This window comes from Martes martes (genome assembly GCF_963455335.1).
Source record: "Martes martes genome assembly, chromosome: 8".
NCBI classification, from domain to species: domain Eukaryota; kingdom Metazoa; phylum Chordata; class Mammalia; order Carnivora; family Mustelidae; genus Martes; species Martes martes.
Genome location: NC_137895.1, coordinates 114,506,473 through 114,526,216, shown reverse-complemented (window position 1 = coordinate 114,526,216; position 19,744 = coordinate 114,506,473). Strand labels below are relative to the sequence as shown.

The following is a 19,744-nucleotide window of genomic DNA, read 5'->3' as shown; positions in this document are numbered from 1 at the left end:
TTGCAAAAGACACACCTGATAAAGGACTATTATCCAAAATATACAAAGGATTCTTAAAACTCAGCAATAAGAAAACAACGGAGTAAAAAATGGGCCAAAGCTCTCAGCAGACACCTCACCAAAGAAGATACACAGATGGCAAATAAGCATATGACAAGATGTTCCACGTCATATGTCATCAGGGAAACTCAGAACAGTAAAGTACCGCTGTGCGTCTATCAGAATGACAAAAGTCCCCAACATGGACGTCACCAAATGCTGGCAAAGATGTGGAACAGCATGAGCTTTCATACATTGCTGGTGAGAATGCAAAATGGTACAGCCACTTTCCGGGACCGTCTGGCCCTTCCTTACAAAAGTAATTTACCATATGACGCGGCAGTCACGCATCATGACTTTGCCCAAAGGAGTTGGTCTTTACCCGAAGGAGTTGAAGACTTCCGTCCCTGCAGACACCTGCACGTGGATGTTTATAGCGGCTTCCTTCATAGTTGTCCAAACAAGGAAGCAAGCATTCGGTAGCGGAACAGGTAAACAGACTATGGTCCGCGTAGACAATGGAATATTATTCACCACTGATAAGGCATGAGCCGTCAAGCCAGGAAACCATGGAGGTCAAGTCCTCAAACCATGGAGGACCCTCCGGTGCATATTACCGGTGAAAGAAGCCCATCCGAAAAGGCCACATGCTATGTGACTCCAGCTATGTGACATTCTAGGAAAGGTGCAACAAGGGAGATGGGAAAAGAGCAGTACTTGTGGGGGGAATAGGTGGGGGGACATTTTCTAAAAAATAACGAAATAAAAAGGGGGCAACCCAAGAGGTAAGGCCTAACCAGAGAGCCTCTGTCTCAAATTAAAATTTTTGAGCCTCCAGTAATATCTGCCTTTTCTTTTCCCACAATTTCGCTCATATGTTGTTCATAAATCTTAACTCTTAACGATGGGGTTTTGGCTCCCCGTTAGGTGAAATATTTCATTTAACTTCGCCAAAGCCAGACTCGGAGCAGCCTGGGAATCGTTAGGCGGCTTCCCCTCTTCCCAGTACATCAGGAGTCTCTGTATGGCTCCTTTTTGTTTATTTTTAGGGCGAGGAGGAGTTGTTTTGGACTCCCCCATGGTGGGGGTTAGGCTGCAGTATTGTGTGTGTGGCGGGAGCATAAGCTGGGCTTCGGCCCCTGCTTTGAAGTGGCAACATCAGGAATGGCCCATCCGTGGAGAGCAGCCTGGTTCAGCAGCCACAGGCCTGATTTCTGCCTGTAATCTGATTACGGGGTCTGAGCTGTTCCAGCCTGCAGCCTCCTGCTCTGCGTTTACTATACTTTCAAGGACACGAGGGCCTGATTGCTCCAGCCCTGCGCTGTGAAAAATCTCAACCCAGTTTTGCTTAGACGGGCGGCAGGCCGCGGCCGATTGCACTGGGCTCTGGATCACACTGAGTGACTAAACGTTCTGTGTGCAACATGTTCAGAAACCCAGAGCTTGCCGGCTGCCTGGGAGCTCTCAGGTTCCCTGAGAAACAAGGTAAGGCAGGAGAAATAGGAATTGCACTTGTGGGTTTATTTTGTTAACAGGATGAATGCCTCGTATCCTCCATGTTTCCCTTGTATTCTCCTGTGTCCTGTTATAGTTTCCTCAAAGGACACTTGAAAGATCTAATTGCATTTATAAATTAGCTTATTTTGTGGCTGAAATACGTGAGGTGGTTTTTTGTTTGGTGGTGGTGGTTGTTGCTTTTTGTTTTTTTCTTTCTTTCCTTTTTTTTTTTCCCCCTATTGTAAGTTAGAGATACTGCTGAACCACAAAAGCCTTTATGCAGAAGAATTGCAGATTCAATTCCAATGCCCAAACTTTGGATCCTGTTCTGGATATGCTGTGCATTAGCTAAAATAGTTTTCTAAAGCGAGCGCTATATATACTAAATTATTTCCAGTAGACTAGTGGTGTTTGTCTTTTTATGAAATCTTCATGTGATACTGTTTGGAACAAAATGTTGTTTTTGTAGTGGCTTCCTTTGAGTGCAGAGGAAAATGCATGCTTTCCATTGAACCGCTGGAGTGGCCCGGCGGATTCCGATGATCACTGATTGAACAGGGCTGAAATGCTGAAGTTATTTTGACTGTCCCATGTGAAATTCTGGCATTCTGTGTCAAAGTCTTTTCCAGCACAGATGTACTCTTAGGAGGTGATTCGAATAGGCCTCAGCTTTGGGAATTTTCTTCTACAACATTTGCTAGCTTTTCGAACCGAGTTCTCTCTCTCTCTCTCTCTCTCTCTTTTTTTTTTTTTTTTAATATATAACATGATATTTGTATAATTAGGAAAAAAGCTCTGCTCTTGAATTGGCCTTATACCTTTCATTTTACTGTATCTCTCTAGTTGGTCAGAATTTCCAAATGCCAGGCTCCTGGATGTGTTTTGCTGGCTAATGACATGTCAGCATCTGGTGCATTTTGTACCTCCTTTTCCTCAGGCTTCTGCCCCCAAATATTAAACAGTAAAAGGCACTTGCTTAGAAGTCTGTGTAAGTGGTCTGCTTGTGGTTTTCTTGGTGGACAAACGATTACTGTGTCAAAAGTTGTAAAACATTACTTGCCATTAGACTGGTATAAATTTGTCTCTGCCTGGTTTTGATTAACTGGTCCACCCGGATGTGTCTTTTTGCTGCGTGGGATTGTTACCACCTGTCTTTACATAAAACATATCTTGTCTTCAAAAATAAAGAAAGAAATAGTTAATTTGATGATTTGTTATTATTTAGATTTTAATGAAGGCAATAAAAACAGCGGACCTGTTCCCCGGCTCTTCACCAACCCCTCCACGCACACATTCTTTTAAAAGCATCTTGAATATATCAGGCAGTGATGAGTTTCACCGTTTCTGGTTATCTGGACTGAAATTGTTTAATTTTTTTTTTTTTTTGCCTTCTTTTCCCCTGAGTACGTAACTGTGCTATTCAGTATTTAATTGCTTTGAGTATTCTTATAGCTATAACAAATTTCAATGATAGCATTGAACTATGTCAGATTCCCCCCTCCCCACCTGCAGAGTTATGTTGGCTGAATTTCAGGAGAGGAGGAAACTTTGCCTGTGTAAAATGCATGTTGTGGAATTTGATTCCTAAAAGATGTCATTTTTGTATTCTTATGTCTTGTCTGGTTAATGGTTTCCTTTTCCTTAAGTGATATGTTCAAAGGGGCTTTGGAGAATTTTTTTTTCCATTGGAGGTTTTTTCTTTTTCTTTTTTTTTTTTTTAAACTTACTGTATAGCTATTTCAATGTTACATCATTTCTTTCCCCTTAGATTTCAACCAGAAAAAGTTAAGCTTCGTTGGATTACCAAGTCAAAGAAGAGTTTCAAGGTAAAGTGAACTTTGCTCAAGGAATCTTAAATTTTGAAGATCTGTGGTAGCTTTTAGAATTATTCTCCTAAATTCCTAATTCATGAGTTTGAATGTTTGGCGGTATGTTTTCTCCCCAAAGTTTGATTTATTAAAATGTCTGAAGCAAGCTGACCTAATAGTACATTCAGCCAAAAAAGATTTTTTTTGGATTCATTAATGCTGTTTATGGGAACATGATCTATTTGCAGATCAGATAAAATTTTGAACCTGTAAAGGGCTATTATCTTTTCTTTCTTGTACCTGCCTCTAAGTGTGGGATGTTCTTTTGCAGTCTGTCCATCAAGGAAGAGAGCTTTTGATTTTTTTTTTTAAGATTTTATTTATTTATTTGACAGAGCGAGATCACAAGTAGGCAGAGAGGCAGGCGGAGAGAGAGAGGAGGAAGCAGGCTCCCTGCCAAGCAGAGAGCCCAACGCGGGACTCCATCCCAGGACCCTGAGATCACAACCTGAGCCGAAGGCAGAGGCTTAACCCACTGAGCCACCCAGGCGCCCAAGAGAGCTTTTGATTTTTTAAGAGAAACTTTAGCCTTGTGCTTTCCTTCCATCCTTCCTTCTTCCCTCCTTCCCTCCCCACCCCCAACTAATCCATCTGTCCAGTGAGGTCTCTTTTTTTTTTTCTTTAGATTTAAAAAAAAATTTTTTTTTAATTGGACAGAGTGAGTGAGCATAAGCAGGGGGAGCAGCAGGCAGAGGCAGAGGGGGAGGAAGAAGTAGGCTTCCCACAGAGCAGGGGGACCCCCAATGCGGGACTCGATCCCAGGACCCTGGGATCATGACCCAAGTCGAAGGTAGACGCTCAATTCACTGAGCCACCCAGGCATCCCCCAGTGAGGTCTTTTAATCATTCTGAACTTCATTTCCCTTGACTATAAGGTGTTATGGGCACTGATTCAATTTACCTAACGTGCTGAGACTCTGTGGTACATAATCATTCATTTAAGCTCTCGTAAAAATTAAAGTTTGTGCCAAACCAGATAGCTGTATCCCAGATGTTTCTTAGTACATCACTGTCCCTGATAGAATTTGAGATTTGCATCAATCCCAGTCTACACTTGGTGATGGTAGAAGGACCCAACCCTGATTTACCCTGCATTCCACTCAGAGGCTTTCGTTCCTAATGTATCATGTATGACATCGTTTCTTTACTATAAAGGGTTTGCATTTCAATGGCATTGAATAAATAGCTGTTCTCATCAGGCTGAGACTGGCCCCTGCCCTGCCCTGAAAATGGCAAAATCGATCTTGTGAGCACATTAGAGGAGATAAAGCCTTGGTGGATTTGATCCATGTCTTAGTATCAGGCCAACAAGAGCAGTAATGAGCCAGGGTCATCGGTAAGGTTGTGTGTCTTATTGAACTCAGGAAATCTTATATTTCTGGGGCTTCACACAGTTTCCCGTATTTCTCATCTTTGCCATGTTTTTGATAGAATCTAAGGCTTACACTTTCGTGAGTTCCAACTACTATAACAAAATACTCTAGACTGGATGGCTTATAAACAGCACAAGTTTCTTTCTCACAATTCTGGAGACTGGAAGTCTGGGATCAGGGGGCCAGCATAATGGGGTGAGGGTCCCCTTTAAGGTTGGAGAGGGCCAACTTCTTGTGTCCTCATTTGGTGGAACGGGCTAGAGAGATCACTGGGTCTCTCAGAGGAGTTGTTTTATTTTAATTGAAGTACAGTTGATCTCTGAGTCTCTTTTTATAAGATAAAGACATTGTTCTCGTTCATGAAGTCTTTACCTCATGACCTATCGCCTTCCAAAGTTCCCACCTCCTCGTCGAATCACGTTTGGGGGTTAGGATATCAACACCTGAATCTGGGGGATAAAGATGTTCAGACCAGAGTAGCTTAGTTCCCAGTATGTGCCTGGCAGGTTGGTAGAGCGGTAGTAGAGCTGGTAAGTGAGTGTGCAAGAGGAAGAAGAGGAAAGCGTTGCTTATTTAAGAACAGTAGCATGAACTAGAAGGTCAGACATTTCAGCGGAAGCAGATTCGGAGGGACACAGCCGCTCTAAAATGGTGGGCGGTAGGTCCTCTGGATCCATGCAAATGACGGCCTCCTGCCCACGGAACTGGAGTAAAATCGGCTGGAGATGGAGGCACTTGCCTCCTTCAGAGCATTCTGGTCAACCAGACGCCAGAAGTACAAAGAGGAGGTAGTAGACTTTGATCTCTTGTGTCTTGTAATGTGAACAACAGTAGAAGAGTGAACAGATAGGAGGGAGCCTTTCCCAGCGTGGGTGCTGACTGATCACTGTCATGGTGTAGCCCCATTTTGTCAAAGACAGACGCTAGTAACTACAGAAAATCCTGTCCTCACTCTGCCAAAGTTTCCCCTTGTTTCTACTGTTGACATTTAAGTAGGTTAATGGGACACATTAAAAAAATTGTGGAGGCAGGGAGCAATGTCTTCTTAGATTATTGAAGCAGAGGGAAGGAGGTAGGGTATGAAAAATCTCGTCCTGAGAGAGCACTATTTCAGAGGAGATGAAGATATATAAAAAATACAAAAGGTGCTGCTTAATAGCAGACACTTTTAAAATACAAGTCAAAAGTCAAGACTGTAGCATTTACGTTAGCTATATATGGAGGGTTATATATTTTATACTGAAATACAGACTTATGCTTTTGGTTGAGCTGTGGCCACCCACCCGTGTCTACAGAGCTTGTCAGGCAGAGAGCCCGTGTCCCAGGGCTGATGGTCCACTAAGAGAGTGCCATGGAGCGCACGGAGCTCAGTGCTTTGGAGGCCCCCATTGTGTGAGGGAGGCTTGGGCTCCACCAGTCACACTGCTTGGTGCCTCTGACTCAAAAAAATTAAAGGAGGGTATTTGTGTGGTTTCTTTCTTTTTTTTTTTTAAGATTTTATTTATTTATTTGACAGAGAGCAGGAACACAAGCAGGGTGAGTGAAAGAGGGAAAGCAGGCTTCCTGCTGAGCAGGGAGCCCATGCGGGACTTGATTCCAGAACCCTGGGATCATGACCTGAGCTGAAGGCAGACGCTTAAGGACTAAGCCACCCAGGTACCCCAGAGTATTTGTGTTTTATTAGCCATTAGAAGATGATCAGAAGGGATTACTCACTCACAAATGTTCCAGAATCTTTTTTTTTTTTTTTTTTTTTTTGAGAGAGAGTGTATGGGCTCTCATGTGGTAGGAAGGGGCAGAGGGAGAAAGAGAATCCTAAGCAGGCTCTACACTCAGGACAGAGCCTGATGGGGGACTCAATTTCACGACCCTGAGATCATGACCTAAGCTGAAACCATGAGTCAGAGGCTTAACTGACTGAGCTACCCAGGCACCCCTATAAATCAATAATTGAAATAAGACACTTGCCCCATGTTCTACAGATAAGAAACCAGGATACCGTGAGAGAAAACAACAGAGGTACATAATATAGATTTGGTGTGCGGTGGGACGGGCACGGGGTCAGGGACTTTCTTCCTTGAGGAACTGACCTTAAACTGAGACCCAGAACCAGGAGCAGGACTCAGGTAGGCTGGAGAGGAGGGAACTTGGGTAGAGTAAATTGCATTTACAGTAAACCGTGTTAGGAGCCACGAGAGCTTTTCCTGACAGTGCTTGGGTTTTGCACTGGTTTCTGACCAGCTGGGAAAAGGCTGCCCTTCTTATGGGTACTGACACTCTCAGAGCTTGTTTGAAGAAGGTAAGCGCAAGAACTGTCTGAGGCTGACTTGGAAACCCCACTGCAGAAGTTCAGAAAAAAACGTTTAACTGGGGAGGAGTTTCTCAGTCTTCATTAGCGGCTTTTTGATAAGCACACAAAAAAGGGGGGAAACAGAAGCATGCAGGTATTTATGTTTGAAAATACGAGATAGTCTTTGTCCCCTAAGGTCAGTGGCCTGAGAAACTGAATATTTCCAGGATTGGGCCATTTTTGTTTTTGTAGAGAGTTCTTTTCCTGAGATTTTCGTTTCCCGAAGAAAGTACAGAACTTTATCCAGATGTTTACACAAGTAGCTGAATAACCGATGACAATAGCATGCCATTCTCTCAGTGGCTATACTTCTACAGTTATGTGATTCTGTTGGTTTATACTAAGTCGTAAATCTGAATAAAATACTGAAGAAGACTTGTCACTGCATCATGATCGCTGTTTAGAAGTCAGTGCCAAGTCCACATTTCTGACCTAAGCAGGTGTTCTAGAGTCTTCAAGCCATTTGGAGTGTGGTTTATAATGACTACTTATTCTCAAGACTTTTTATGAAATAATATGAATACATGGCAGTCATATTTATGAATATAAGCCCTACCACATTTATCAGCAATAAGAAAGGTTTCAGATGAACTTGGTTCTAGAAGATAGATCTGTCCCCTCTCTTGGATCTTGCGCCAGCTACTTGAAATTGAATTGATGGGTGGGATGTAGATGATTTGTGTGTCCCACTTACCTGGTATGCACAGAACTTTCCTCAATCTAGTCCCCCTGGGACCCCTATGGACAGGCATCCCTGCAGAATGGAAATGCAAATGGAGAACAAGCCCTTGGGGAGGGTCAACTTTGCACTGATGTTCAGCCTTTGCAAGGCTGTCGTTCACCTCTCTGGAGGTGATCCTATCACTGAAGAATATTAGTTCTCCTGTTTTCATGCCAAGTTTTCTTCCTGTTGCATGGCGGCAGCTCTGCGGTCTTGCACAACCCCAGACATGCTCCCACGGAGGCCCATGGTGTTGGTGTGTGCCGCCTGGGGGCCCCTAGATTGGTGTCTCGTCCTTGGGCAAACCATGTAACAGCTTCCTAATCTGCAAACCAGGGATGACGATAGTGCCAGTGGTGTGTTGGGGCTGGCTCGCACTGCCTTGTGAGAGCGAGTGCATGCGCTATGGTGGGAGTATTGACACCATCAGCAAAGACTGCAAAGCACATGCTTAGGGGAAGCGGGTGGGAGAACAAGAGGAAGGAGCCCACTGTTAAACCTTTCCCAGCACAGCCCTGAGCAGTTCAGGCCTCACCGAGTCTCATGCAGATAATTAAGATTATACCTGCAGTATGCCTCGTTAGAGAAGAAAAGTACATAGTGCTTAATTCCTTATTCTTTCCCCCTTCATTTCCTCCTGTGTATCCCAAGGCAGGTCTTCATGAGCCTTTCAGACCTACTCACCATGCTTTGATTTCTTAGTTGTTTGAAGGCATTTGTTACTTTACTGTAATTTCAGCCCTGGAGGAAAGCATGTACATATCCTAGACATGTTGCTGATTTTCTGAGGAAGAGACGAACACAGAAAGGTTGAGCGATTAATCCAAGCTTCCCCAGCTCTTGGTGAGTGGCTGTAGAAGAGAGTGGCCGTCCCAACCTAGGCGTCCAACTCGTGGCTTCGCCATGTTGTTACCCCTGACGCCATGCCACCTGCCTATGCTGACGTAATTCTTCCGTTACACAAAAAAGTTTTAGTGACATGACTATAAATAAATGAAAAAAGCTAGCATTTAATTCCCTGAAATAAAACTCTTTACTTGTAATCCACATACACGTATTTCACTATGTATAACAGTCACGTAACTCTTGTTTTGCATTTTTTTCACTTAACATCATATATCTTGATTCACATTGACTTTAAACATTATTAACGGCACAATTTAATTTTTAGCTTTCAGAAAGAGTTCTGGCTTGAAGAGAAAGAACAGCTTGCTAACCACAGAAGAAGAATCGATGCTAAGATTTTAACTGCACTTCCGAAAGGTGAGACTTTCTCTAAATGGTTGACCAGTGTCCCGGCACATAAGTATTGTGTCACCTGATTTTCTCTGAGGGGAATTCATTCCGAAGGTCCAGTGTATACCCTCCTTTGTGTTCCTTTCTGCCTGTTGCAAGAATTAACCTTAATGAAGGTAGCTCTCTTCTTGCGTGTTTCATCTGCACCTTTCTCCGTGTCCTTTCTCATTCATTTTAGCCGTCTTCGGGAATTCCCTGGAGGCTGGGTGGGGAGGGTGACAGAGCCAGCATAGAATCCACCCACGTCATCTCTCCTACCTCTCATCTTCTCCAGGGGCAGTGAGTGTTGTTCATAAGCCCTTATCTACTCTGTCCACTCTGTCCATTCCCTCCGCCTCTTGGTGCTTTGCTGGTGCCTTTGCACTGAGTATCTTAGAGCTCCTTGCTAGGCAGCACACTGGGCTTCCAGGGCACCTGTACCTCCCACATCTCTTTCCCCAGGTAGGCACTCACGTGTTCTGTGAATTCGTGTTTTCATTGGTAAAGATACAAGCGCAGTAAAACATTCGCACCTGCCATGAGCCCGCTACTCCCTGTGTTTTGCCTGAGAAATGACATAAACGTTAACCGGATCTTCGTGTCCCCCCACTCTAACACTGGCAGAGGGGCGTACCAGCTCGCAAACTGCCTTCATCCCAAATCCACTGTGTAACCCTTACTTCAGAAGAAACAGGTTTTGGTGGAAGGTCAGATTTTTTTTTTTTTCTGTTTTGTCCTCTGAAAGAAAACAAACAAACAAACATGAGATCAAACCCAAAAGAGATGAGACCAGAAAAAATATTCTTTTAATAGAAACTAAATCTAGTTTAAAAGGCCCACTGATACATGGGCGTACAGCCTGAGGAATTGAATAGGTGATGTGCTTAGACAAAGTCTGACGAGGATGGGTATTTGAAGCACCCCAGAGATTTGGCCTTGTGGATACAATTTAAACAGAGACATTTTGCAATTTTCAAGCACTTAGAAAACTGTCAACTGAAATACAGACTTACTCCGTGTTGTCCCGGAGGCCCCAGACGAGAATACTATGTTCAATTACACGGAAGCAGATGAGATTTCATAGGAGAGAGACAGTTCTGATAGTTCATGGGACCTGTGGATGATATGGGCTGCATCGCCATCTCATTCACTGCCGTTGGCCGTTCAAGGAAGGTCGTGGGCTTCCATGGGAAGGAGACATGCTGCGGGTTCCCGCCTGAGTGGCGTGACATGGAAAGGGCCTTCCGATTTTTTAGACTCTGTGAAAGACAAAGCAGCTCTGGTGAATCTGAGCCAAGCTTACAATCTGGGAAGATGGTCCAAGCAAAGTTCAAGGGTGAACAGATTGATTTGAGCAGGAACTTAGAAGATTGGACTGATTAGGCAAAGTTCTGTAGCAAAAGCTGTTTCACTCATCCTCTTTGTCTGCCATGGTCCTTTCCTTGATGAGCAACAGTATGTGCAATATTAGGGTCAGAAAAATTAGAAACGGTATATGAGATGCAAGGTTCCTTTCAGGTTCAACAGCTTGTAACTCCATATGTGCCAAAATTTAAGAACACATTAAGTTGATTAACCAGTTTCATTAGAAAATGTATCATAGGGGCACCTGGGTGGCTCCGCCGATTAAGCGGCTGCCTTTGGCTCAGGTCATGATCCTGGTGTCCTGGGATCGAGACCCACATCGGGCTCCCCGCTCAGCAGGGAGCCTGCTTCTCCCTCTCCCTCTGCCTCTTCCCCTGCTTGTGCTCTCTCCCTCTCTCTCTCTCTCTCTCAAATAAATAAAATCTTAAAAAAAAAAAAAAGAAATGTATCATAATTGGTGATGGAAACTTACTTTTTCACAAATGAAAGATAATACCATGTATTAATCAGATTTATGTTTCTAAATTCACAAGATCTTCAAAACGTGCTTTAAAAGTATCCGAACCCCTCCCCTCCTGAATTTCATGTAAATTCCGCAGTCTTATTTTACGTTCTGTACTTTACGAATTCGGGAAAGACCCGAATTTGGAAAGACCCACGTATGACCTCTAATCTCACTTCTCCATCTTAAATATTTTAATGATTCTGTCAGGTCTTGGCGATATAATGGTGAAAGTAGGAATTGATTACAACCGTTTTCATGGCATAGAGTTTTATGTCTGTTTATACATTTACAGAAGTTTCTGGTCATTTAGTGAGGAATTCTTGCTTTTGTGAAATTGAGCATTAAAATGATCATTGACTTTTTCTCTAAGGGGGTTTCCTTTAACTGTGTATCACAAACAAGTTATCCAAGGGTTAAAAATCTTTACCTCTGTAAAGATGATGATATTAAAATAGTTTTTCCACTTACGCATTATGAAATGGACCAAATATATTAGTCTACTTTCTTAATAGCTTTCTTGAAATATAATTCAAGCAGTCTGTAATTCATCCATCCAAAGTATACAGGTCAGTGGCTTTTAGCATATCCACAGAGCTGTGCTCCCATCACCATAGTCTGCTTTGGAACATTGTCCTTATCCCCAAAAAGAAATCCCACACTTCTCAGCCCTCACCACCCCCCTTAGTCCTCTAGTTTTGTAATCTCTGATTTTATAAGCTGCTTGTCTTTGTATTAGTGGCTACCATCCAAGTGTGAAAATTAAAGTGCTGGAAGTCCGATCCCTTTTCAGGACTTTCTGGGTCTGGGCTGTGCTCTTAGCTTGTCAAGTGCAGGGTGGGAGGGAGGTGTTCTTGGCAGTCCTCTGCTACTTATATTTCTTTGGAAGATTCTACTGTACTTGGGTTTGGACGCCTGAACTCAACAATAATTTTACCAGAAAGCCTGTTTCTCAGGGCTAATTAAAGAAACAGTGTTGCCCAAGAAAACTACCCAGTAGACCACATTATGCTGGGTATTGGCATTATATATTATGATAAAGCATGTTAGGCAAGTTAAATAACTTTGTAAAGTATGATAGCCCTGATGTCAATTGCCTTTCAGTTACCTGACTCAGAAAATGACTGTCTGATTCCCTTCAAAAATAACTAAAGATGGGGCGCCTGGTTGGCTCAGTGGGTTAAGCCACTGCCTTCGGCTCAGGTCATGATCTCAGGGTCCTGGGATCGAGTCCCAAATCGCATCAGGCTCTCTGCTCAGCAGGGAGCCTGCTTCCCCCCTCTCTCTCTGCCTGCCTCTCTGCCTACTTGTGATCTGTCAAATAAACAAATAAAATCTTTAAAAAAAAAAAACAAAACTAAAGAAATAGACTCATAGAATCTTTGTTGGCACAGAAGCACTGTTTGGAATTACTCAGAGGAGGGCAGCAGGCTAAGATAGCAGGTGCGATGAGGAATAATTTAGTATATGTCACAGTTTTAATGTACTTGAAGGCAAAGTAGAAAATTCGTTACAATGGAAATTAGATCAACAGCACCTGTTTCGATCTGTATTATACAATGATTACTATTACTGTTACCTGAACCATTTATGAGTGGTATGCTTTACACCACAGCATACAGTCAGCTGAATTATAGCTGCTTAATCCAATTTTGTTTTATTTTTTTTTAATGTTTTATTTATTTATTTGACAGAGAGCACGAGCAGGGGGAGTGGCAGAAGGAGAGGGAGAAGCAGGCCCCCACTGAGCAAGGAGTCCCATGCAGAGCTCGATCCCAGCACCCCGGAATCACAACCCAAGCTGAAGACAGCTGCCTTTAACTGAGCCCCCCAGGCGTCTCAGCTTTATCCAATTAAAAAAACATTCTTATTTCCTGTTTTTAGGAAATATACACTGATAAATTTAGAGATAAAGGGATATCGTGTTGCAACTTACTCTTGAATAGTTCAGAAAAATTAATATGTAGATGGGCCTGGGTAGCTCAGTCGGTTGAGCATCTGACACTTGGATTTGGCTCGGGTCATGATCTCAGAGTCATGGGATGGAGCCCCATGGCCAGCTCTGCACAGGGTGTGGAGCCTGATTGGGATTCTCTCTCTCTATCTCCCTCCAGCCCCGCCCCCCACTCGTACTCTCATACTTTCTCTAAAATAAATAAGTCTTTAAAAAAATTATATGCACATATGTGTACATTCATGCATGTGTATACACACATAACACATGTAAATATGCCTGTGGAAAAGGATAAAAATAAATATAGTAAACTGTAAATACATTATGTCTCAATTTTTCTGTAAGTCTGAAATTATATAATAATAGTAAAGACAAGACCGCTTTTGGTAGATCATGAACAGTAACAAATTGTATTCAACACTATCTTCCAGACCATAACTGTGGTAGTGCTTTAGGGGTGAAAGAATGGAGGCAACATAGATTTCCACAGCTGGGATGACTTCTGTGATTTCTTAGTATCAGCCCCTTTTATGCTTTATGATAAACCTGACCAGAACTTCCAACCAAAGGGCCTAAGGAGGACTGCAAGAGCCCAGAAGAGGTTGTTGTTTTTGGTTTTTTTCCGGGAAAGGGTCCCAAAAAATGTGCACACATCAGCAATTCAAATAAAACCTAATCTCTTTTCTACAACTGAAGTGTTTTCCCATGGAATAGAGATACTAGAGTAATTATATTGCATGTTTGTTTTACTAATTTTACTTTTAAATTATAGACTTGGGAAAGGAAGCTTCTCTCTTGTCTTCGTTTGTCTTCCACATCATTTCTTTCCCCTGTAATCTCATGTCTATTGGAATGAAGCAAATCTTGGTAACTGAAAAATAGATTGGTTACAAAGAATTGACCGAGAGGTAATGTTTGCTTAAGGGATTTTTTTTTCCCCCTAAAAGATTCACTGTGAGTCTCCACTAAGAATGAATAAACTTGCTGGTACATTTATTTATTTAATTTTAAAGTAATCTCTACACCAAGCGTGGGGCTGGAACTCACCATCCCGTGTTCAAGATTCGAGCACCCTACCGACTGAGCCAGCCAGGTGCCCCTAGCTTGCTGATACATTTAAAGTATGGTTTGATTTATGACCTCATTTCACTGCTCACTAAATAATCTTAGAGGACTATAGGTTAGAGGCTTGAAACGGTTTTGGGTTTGAACCTAGGTGTGGTTGAAAAGAGTGCGGTGCTGGCTGGTGGTGTCTGTCATTGGGATAACCTAGAGCTCCAGCATCCAGGGGCGCGGCTGCTTATTTGCATCTTTGTCCTAGGATCCGTGCTTCTCAATCCAGGACAGTACCATCCCCAGGGGGCTTTGGGAACAAGCGGGAGTATCTTTGCATCATGGCAACTCATGATGATTAGGCATTTGGTAGGGGAGCCCAGGAGACTGAACGTCCTGAGGTACAGGACTCCATGAAGGAATTTTTCACTCAAAAGGCCATTAGCACCCCGGTGGTGATCTGTGACCTGTTTCAGAGCGGGCTGATGAGTCCTTGACCCTGAGGAGGTGTACGTGAATGGCTGCTAAGTGCTCTCAGACTTACAGCCTTCCTAGTGGGCTGCCCAGCCTGTTCTCTCCAGAAGAGGGCAGAGGTCACCGTGGACAGTAGGGTAACTTAGGTTACCCCCTCCCCCACCTTTTTCCCACTGCCCCAGGCTTCTAAGGGTTCAGTTCCTGGGATGAATGACTGTTCTGACCATCAGCCTATTCCCTTCTCATAGTATCATAGTTTTTGTAGCATGCTAAAATAGGTAGGTAATGGTAGAAGGAGAAGTATAGTTTTGTTGTGGGTGGGCCATTTGCACAGTCTGCCAATTAGGTGATCGTTCCTTCTAGAAGATGGGAAATAAAGAACATCAGGAAACAACTTAGCTTTTTCACTCTACTGCTGGAATCTTGTTTTTTTTTTTAATGTCTTTAGTTGTATAATTTCTATAGGAAAATGTAAAAATTTAACTAGAAGTGATTTCAGTCTCAGATTAGGATAAAAAATATGCCTTAACTTTGTCTAATAGAAGGTATAGGATACTCTGTGCGTTGAATTAATGTTTTTATCCTTATCTTGTCTTAGTCCATTTGGGTTTCTATACCGAAATACCATAGCCTGAGTGGCTTTTAAAGAGCACAGATTTGTTGTTCGTAGTTCTGGAGGCTGAATCAGGGACCCAGCATGGTTGGGCTCTGGTGAGAACCCTCTTAGGTCTTGCAGACTGCCAACTTCTCACTGTGTCTCACATGGTGGGAGGGTGGCGGGAGCGCCTTGTGGGGCCTCCTCTATAAGGACACTAATCCTACTCCTGAGGGCAGAGCCAATCGTCTCCTAAAGGCCCCACCTCCTAATATCATCACTTTGGGGATTAAGACTTAAACATATGAATTTGGGTAGGACATCAACGTGTAGGCCGTAGGATAACTAGTTGAAATAATTTGGGTGGAGGAAACATCATGGTGTTATGTTCTGCAAGACCTTATTAAGACACCCTGTTTCTCAGTGATGAGTTTGACGCATAGAGTCTGAAACCTACCTTTCAGAGCACTTGGAATTTGGTTCCAGTAGCTTCTGGCACGCTCTTAGGAAAAATATGGCCGCTTGCTCTTCTTGGGGTTTAAATAGTTAATTGATACTCTTTGGTTTATCTCATCCTTGGAAATATTTTCAAAATATGCACTACCAGTCATTAAAGTTTTATCACCATAATCTTGCTGGAGCTAATTTGATTAATTGGGAAGCTAGTATTAGTCAAGCTTCCTCAAAAGGTAACATGGCAGAGGCACCATTACCATTACACCCTTGTCTTCCAAACAGAGCTGTAACTGACAGTACAGAGCAAGTATACCACTGCCTCCAGCTACTCTGGTTCCTGGGAAAGCCACCTGAGGGAGAGACTTTTTTGAAGCCAACTATCTTTTTTTTTTTTTTTAAATTTCAATTTGCCAACATATAGTACATCATTAGTTTTTTAATTTTAAGATTTTATTTATTTATTGACAGAGAGAGAGATCACAAGTAGCCAGAGAGACAGGCAGAGAGAGAGGGGAAGCAAGCTCACCGCTGAGCAGAGAGCCCAATGCGGGACTCAATCCCAGAACCCGGAGATCATGACCTGAGTCGAAGGCAGAGGCTTAACCCACTGAGCCACCCAGGCGCCCACATCATTAGTTTTTGGTGTAGTGTTCAATGATTCATTAGTTGCATGTAACTATCTCAACAGAAGTCAATCTAACTAAAATTGTAAGGCAGCTATCATTTAAAAATAAATAAAAACAAGGCTTGTGTCTCTGAAGACAGTCAAAGGGCAATATAAAAGGGGAGTGTGTGTGTGTGTGTGTGTATGTGTGTGTGGTTCTGACTCATTAGTAAATATGACAGCTTTAAAAAAATAGAAATCAGTTGAAAGTTGAATTCCAGAATTTAGGGGCACCTGGCTGGCTCAGTCAGTAGAGCATGTGACCCTCGATCTCAAGGCCATGAGTTTGAGCCCCATGTTGGACACAGAGTTTACTTTATTGTATTGTTATTATTTTAGAGAGTTGGGGAGAGGAAGGGTAGAGGGAGAGGGAGAATCTTAAGCAGGTTCTATGTCTAGTGTGGAGCCCGACTTAGGGCTGGATCTCACAACCCTGAGATCATGACCTAAGCCAAAGTCAAGAGTGGGACTCTTAGCCAGCTGAATCACCCAGGTGGCCCAAGATGTAGAATTTACTTTAAAATAAAAATGAAAATTGAAAAAGGGACACCTGGGTGGCTCAGTTAAGCGTTAGCCTTCAGCTCAGGTCATGATCCCAGGGTCCTGGGATCGAGTCCAGCATCGGGCTCCCTGCTGGGTGGGGAACCTGCTTCTTCCTTTGCCTCTGCCTACTGCTCCCCCTGCTTGTGTTCTCTCTCTCTCTCTGTCAAATAAATAAATCTTAAAAAAAAAAACAGAAAATTAAAAATATTCCAGCATTCTTGTATGCCTCCATTGAGTTTCTTCTTTGACTCAAACTTTCAAAGTTCCTTGGACCCCCAGGGCTGTCAGTGACACTTCTCCCTGGTATTCCCGGGTCCTTAACAGGAGCCACTTAGATGAGCCTTTGTGAATTCACGTGGCTGAGGAGGTGGTGAGAAGAGAGACCCTTATTCTCCACCAAATTGGGCCATTTCTCCAAAGAAACAATTATTTGGCATCTTAGTGATATCCTTGTAGTTAGTATCACATGAGACCCTCCCAGCCTCAGCCAAACATTTGTCAGCCCATCCGGTGTTACCGGGAGAATTAGGGTTGTTAGTTTATCTATCTACCCAAATTAGAGCAGGGAAACAAATGTTAACATTTCCTGGCAGCGAAAGCTGGTAAGGGGAGGCTTAGATCTGTGTTAACCTAAACCGCAGTAAATGTCCATAAAGCTCCATTAAGGTTGGCTAGAAACACGATCCACTAGTCACAGATTTTTACAGATTCAATGATAGGGTGAAATAGGAGTGTGGGGAGGTACGGGGGTTGTGGCTTGCTGATGGGCGTGTGGGGGCTCTAGTACTGGTCTCTGCTTCTGCCGACGTTAGAAGTTTCCCATAGCGAAAAACTCGGAATACGTTGTTGAACGTAGTAACAATCAAAGACAGGTAGTGAGATATCTGCTTGCTGGAGAGATCCTGATGTTCAAGCCTTCTCTGACTCCCCTGGATGAAACAGAACTCATGGTTTTACTTCTTAGCGCAACCTGTGATGTGTGTGTGTGTGTGTTTACATCCCATGTGGCATCTGCCCTTTCACACTAGAAGACAGTCTCCAGTGCTCGCTTCGGCAGCACATATACTAAAATAGGAACGATACAGAGAAGACAGTCTCCAGGAAAACACTGCACGGGATCCAAGAACAGAAACATAGGTTCAAGAATATATGTTAATGAACATACTATAACATAAGTTATATACATAAGTTCAGTAATACATAATAAGTTCAATATTAACATATAAGTTTGATAACATAGAAGTTCAATAGATATATGTCTCATGAATGAGTGAATGAACGCATGACTACTGAAAACTGGAATATCTTTTTATTCTTCTGTTTTATTTTAGTTGCAGAATTAAGAAAAATCTTTGAACCAAAGAGGAAAGAATTTTTAGAAATGAAAAGGTAAGAAATTGATTGCACCTCGTTAGAAAGTAGAAGAGCTTGGTGAGCAGTATTCACTTTCCCTGAGAACTGCTTTCCATGGCTCACGAGGCCTGTCTTTGGTGCCCTGCACAGAAAAGAAAGAATTGCCAGGCGCCTCGAAGGAATCGAAACGGACACGCAGCCCATCCTGCTGCAGAGCTGCACAGGCTTAGTGACTCATCGCCTGCTGGAGGAAGACACGCCTAGATACATGCGAGCCACAGACCCGGCCAGCCCCCACACCGGTGAGCGTGCTAGTCTGGTGGCTTGCCGTCACGCAGGCTGCCCGAGATGGTCCATGCTGCCTTCTTTAACCAGTGGCATTGGAAGGAAAATGAGATAGTCCACAAAAGTGAATTGTGGAGATGTACTTACTTATTTTTTTTTTTTTTTAAGATTTTTTTTTTTTTTTTTTATTTATTTGACAGACAGAAATCACAAGTAGGCAGAGAGGCAGGCACAGAGAGAGGGGGAGGCAGGCTCCCTGCCAAGCAGAGAGCCCGATGCGGGGCTCAATCCCAGGACCCTGGGATCATGACCTGAGCCGAAGGCAGAGGCTTTAACCCACTGAGCCACCCAGGCGCCCCGAGATGTACTTACTTATTAAATACATGTTATTTGGGGCGCCTGGGTGGCTCAGTGGGTTAAGTCTCTGCCTTTGGCTCAGGTCATGATCTCAGGGTCCTGGGATGGAGTCCCACATCAGGCTCTCTGCTCAGCAGGGAGCCTGCTTCCTCCTCTCCTCTCTCTCTGCCTGCCTCTCTGCGTACTTGTGATCTCTATCAAATAAATAAATAAAATCTTAAAAAAAAATACACGTCATTTGTGAAACACTGCAATGACACATATGTCAACTCTGCCCCATCTCACAGGTGTGGTCTTCTGGGATCATAGCAGGAAGAAATAGTTCCTCTTGGCACACTGTTGGGAAATTGATGACATCATTTCACTCCCCCTTCCCTCCTGGGACCCCTAGAGGGCAGGAACAACATCTCCCTCTTGGCCCCGTCAGGGTGCTGGCACAGGACCTGCTGTCTCCATTCTCAGTAAGAGTTCTTAGAGGACTGAATGAGACTCCTTTAAATAGAATACCCAGGTGCCCAGCACAGAGCCTGGTCGCTCGCAGCAGGGAGCAATTTAAAATGAACCTGGACCTTTGAGTGGTTAGGGTTCTTAGTCTATGTGTTAATGCAACAAACATTCTACTTAAATTATTTTAATGTAAATAATTTACATGTCATTTTAAATGTATTGCATGTGTATTTCATATTAAACCATATTTCAAATGTGACTTAACTTTTTTTGGTAACTGTCAATGTTAGGAATATGAAATATTCAGCTTGGGCTTGGAAGAGGATGGCCCATACGGGGCTGTTCTTCTCAACCCGTCCCTGGCTCTGCAGCTCTGTGCTGCTGCTTTTTGTAGCCAGTGTTTTCTGGTTTCTTCCTTAGGGCTGTTGATCTCACTTTGTGATGTGATCATGTCACTTACCTAGAGTTCCTGATCTTCTATGGCCAGAAAGCTAGAGAAGTAAGATTTTTAAAAATGACTTGAGAATCAAGAATAGAGTATCAAAATTTGTAGCCAGAAATAAACCCTCATGT

The 19,744-nt window shown here is 43.2% G+C and overlaps 1 protein-coding gene across 1 annotated transcript in view; it reads left to right on the top strand.

Moving 5' to 3' along the window:
- Window positions 1–19,744, top strand: part of SVIL (supervillin) — a 149,724-nt gene that overhangs the window by 45,568 nt on the left and 84,412 nt on the right. The window contains exons 2-5 of the mRNA XM_080810694.1: window positions 3,305–3,362; window positions 9,020–9,111; window positions 18,061–18,118; window positions 18,233–18,384. Coding sequence (XP_080666820.1) covers window positions 18,111–18,118; window positions 18,233–18,384 — 160 coding nt within the window. The 5' untranslated portion in view covers window positions 3,305–3,362; window positions 9,020–9,111; window positions 18,061–18,110. The remainder of the gene's footprint in view (window positions 1–3,304; window positions 3,363–9,019; window positions 9,112–18,060; window positions 18,119–18,232; window positions 18,385–19,744) is intronic.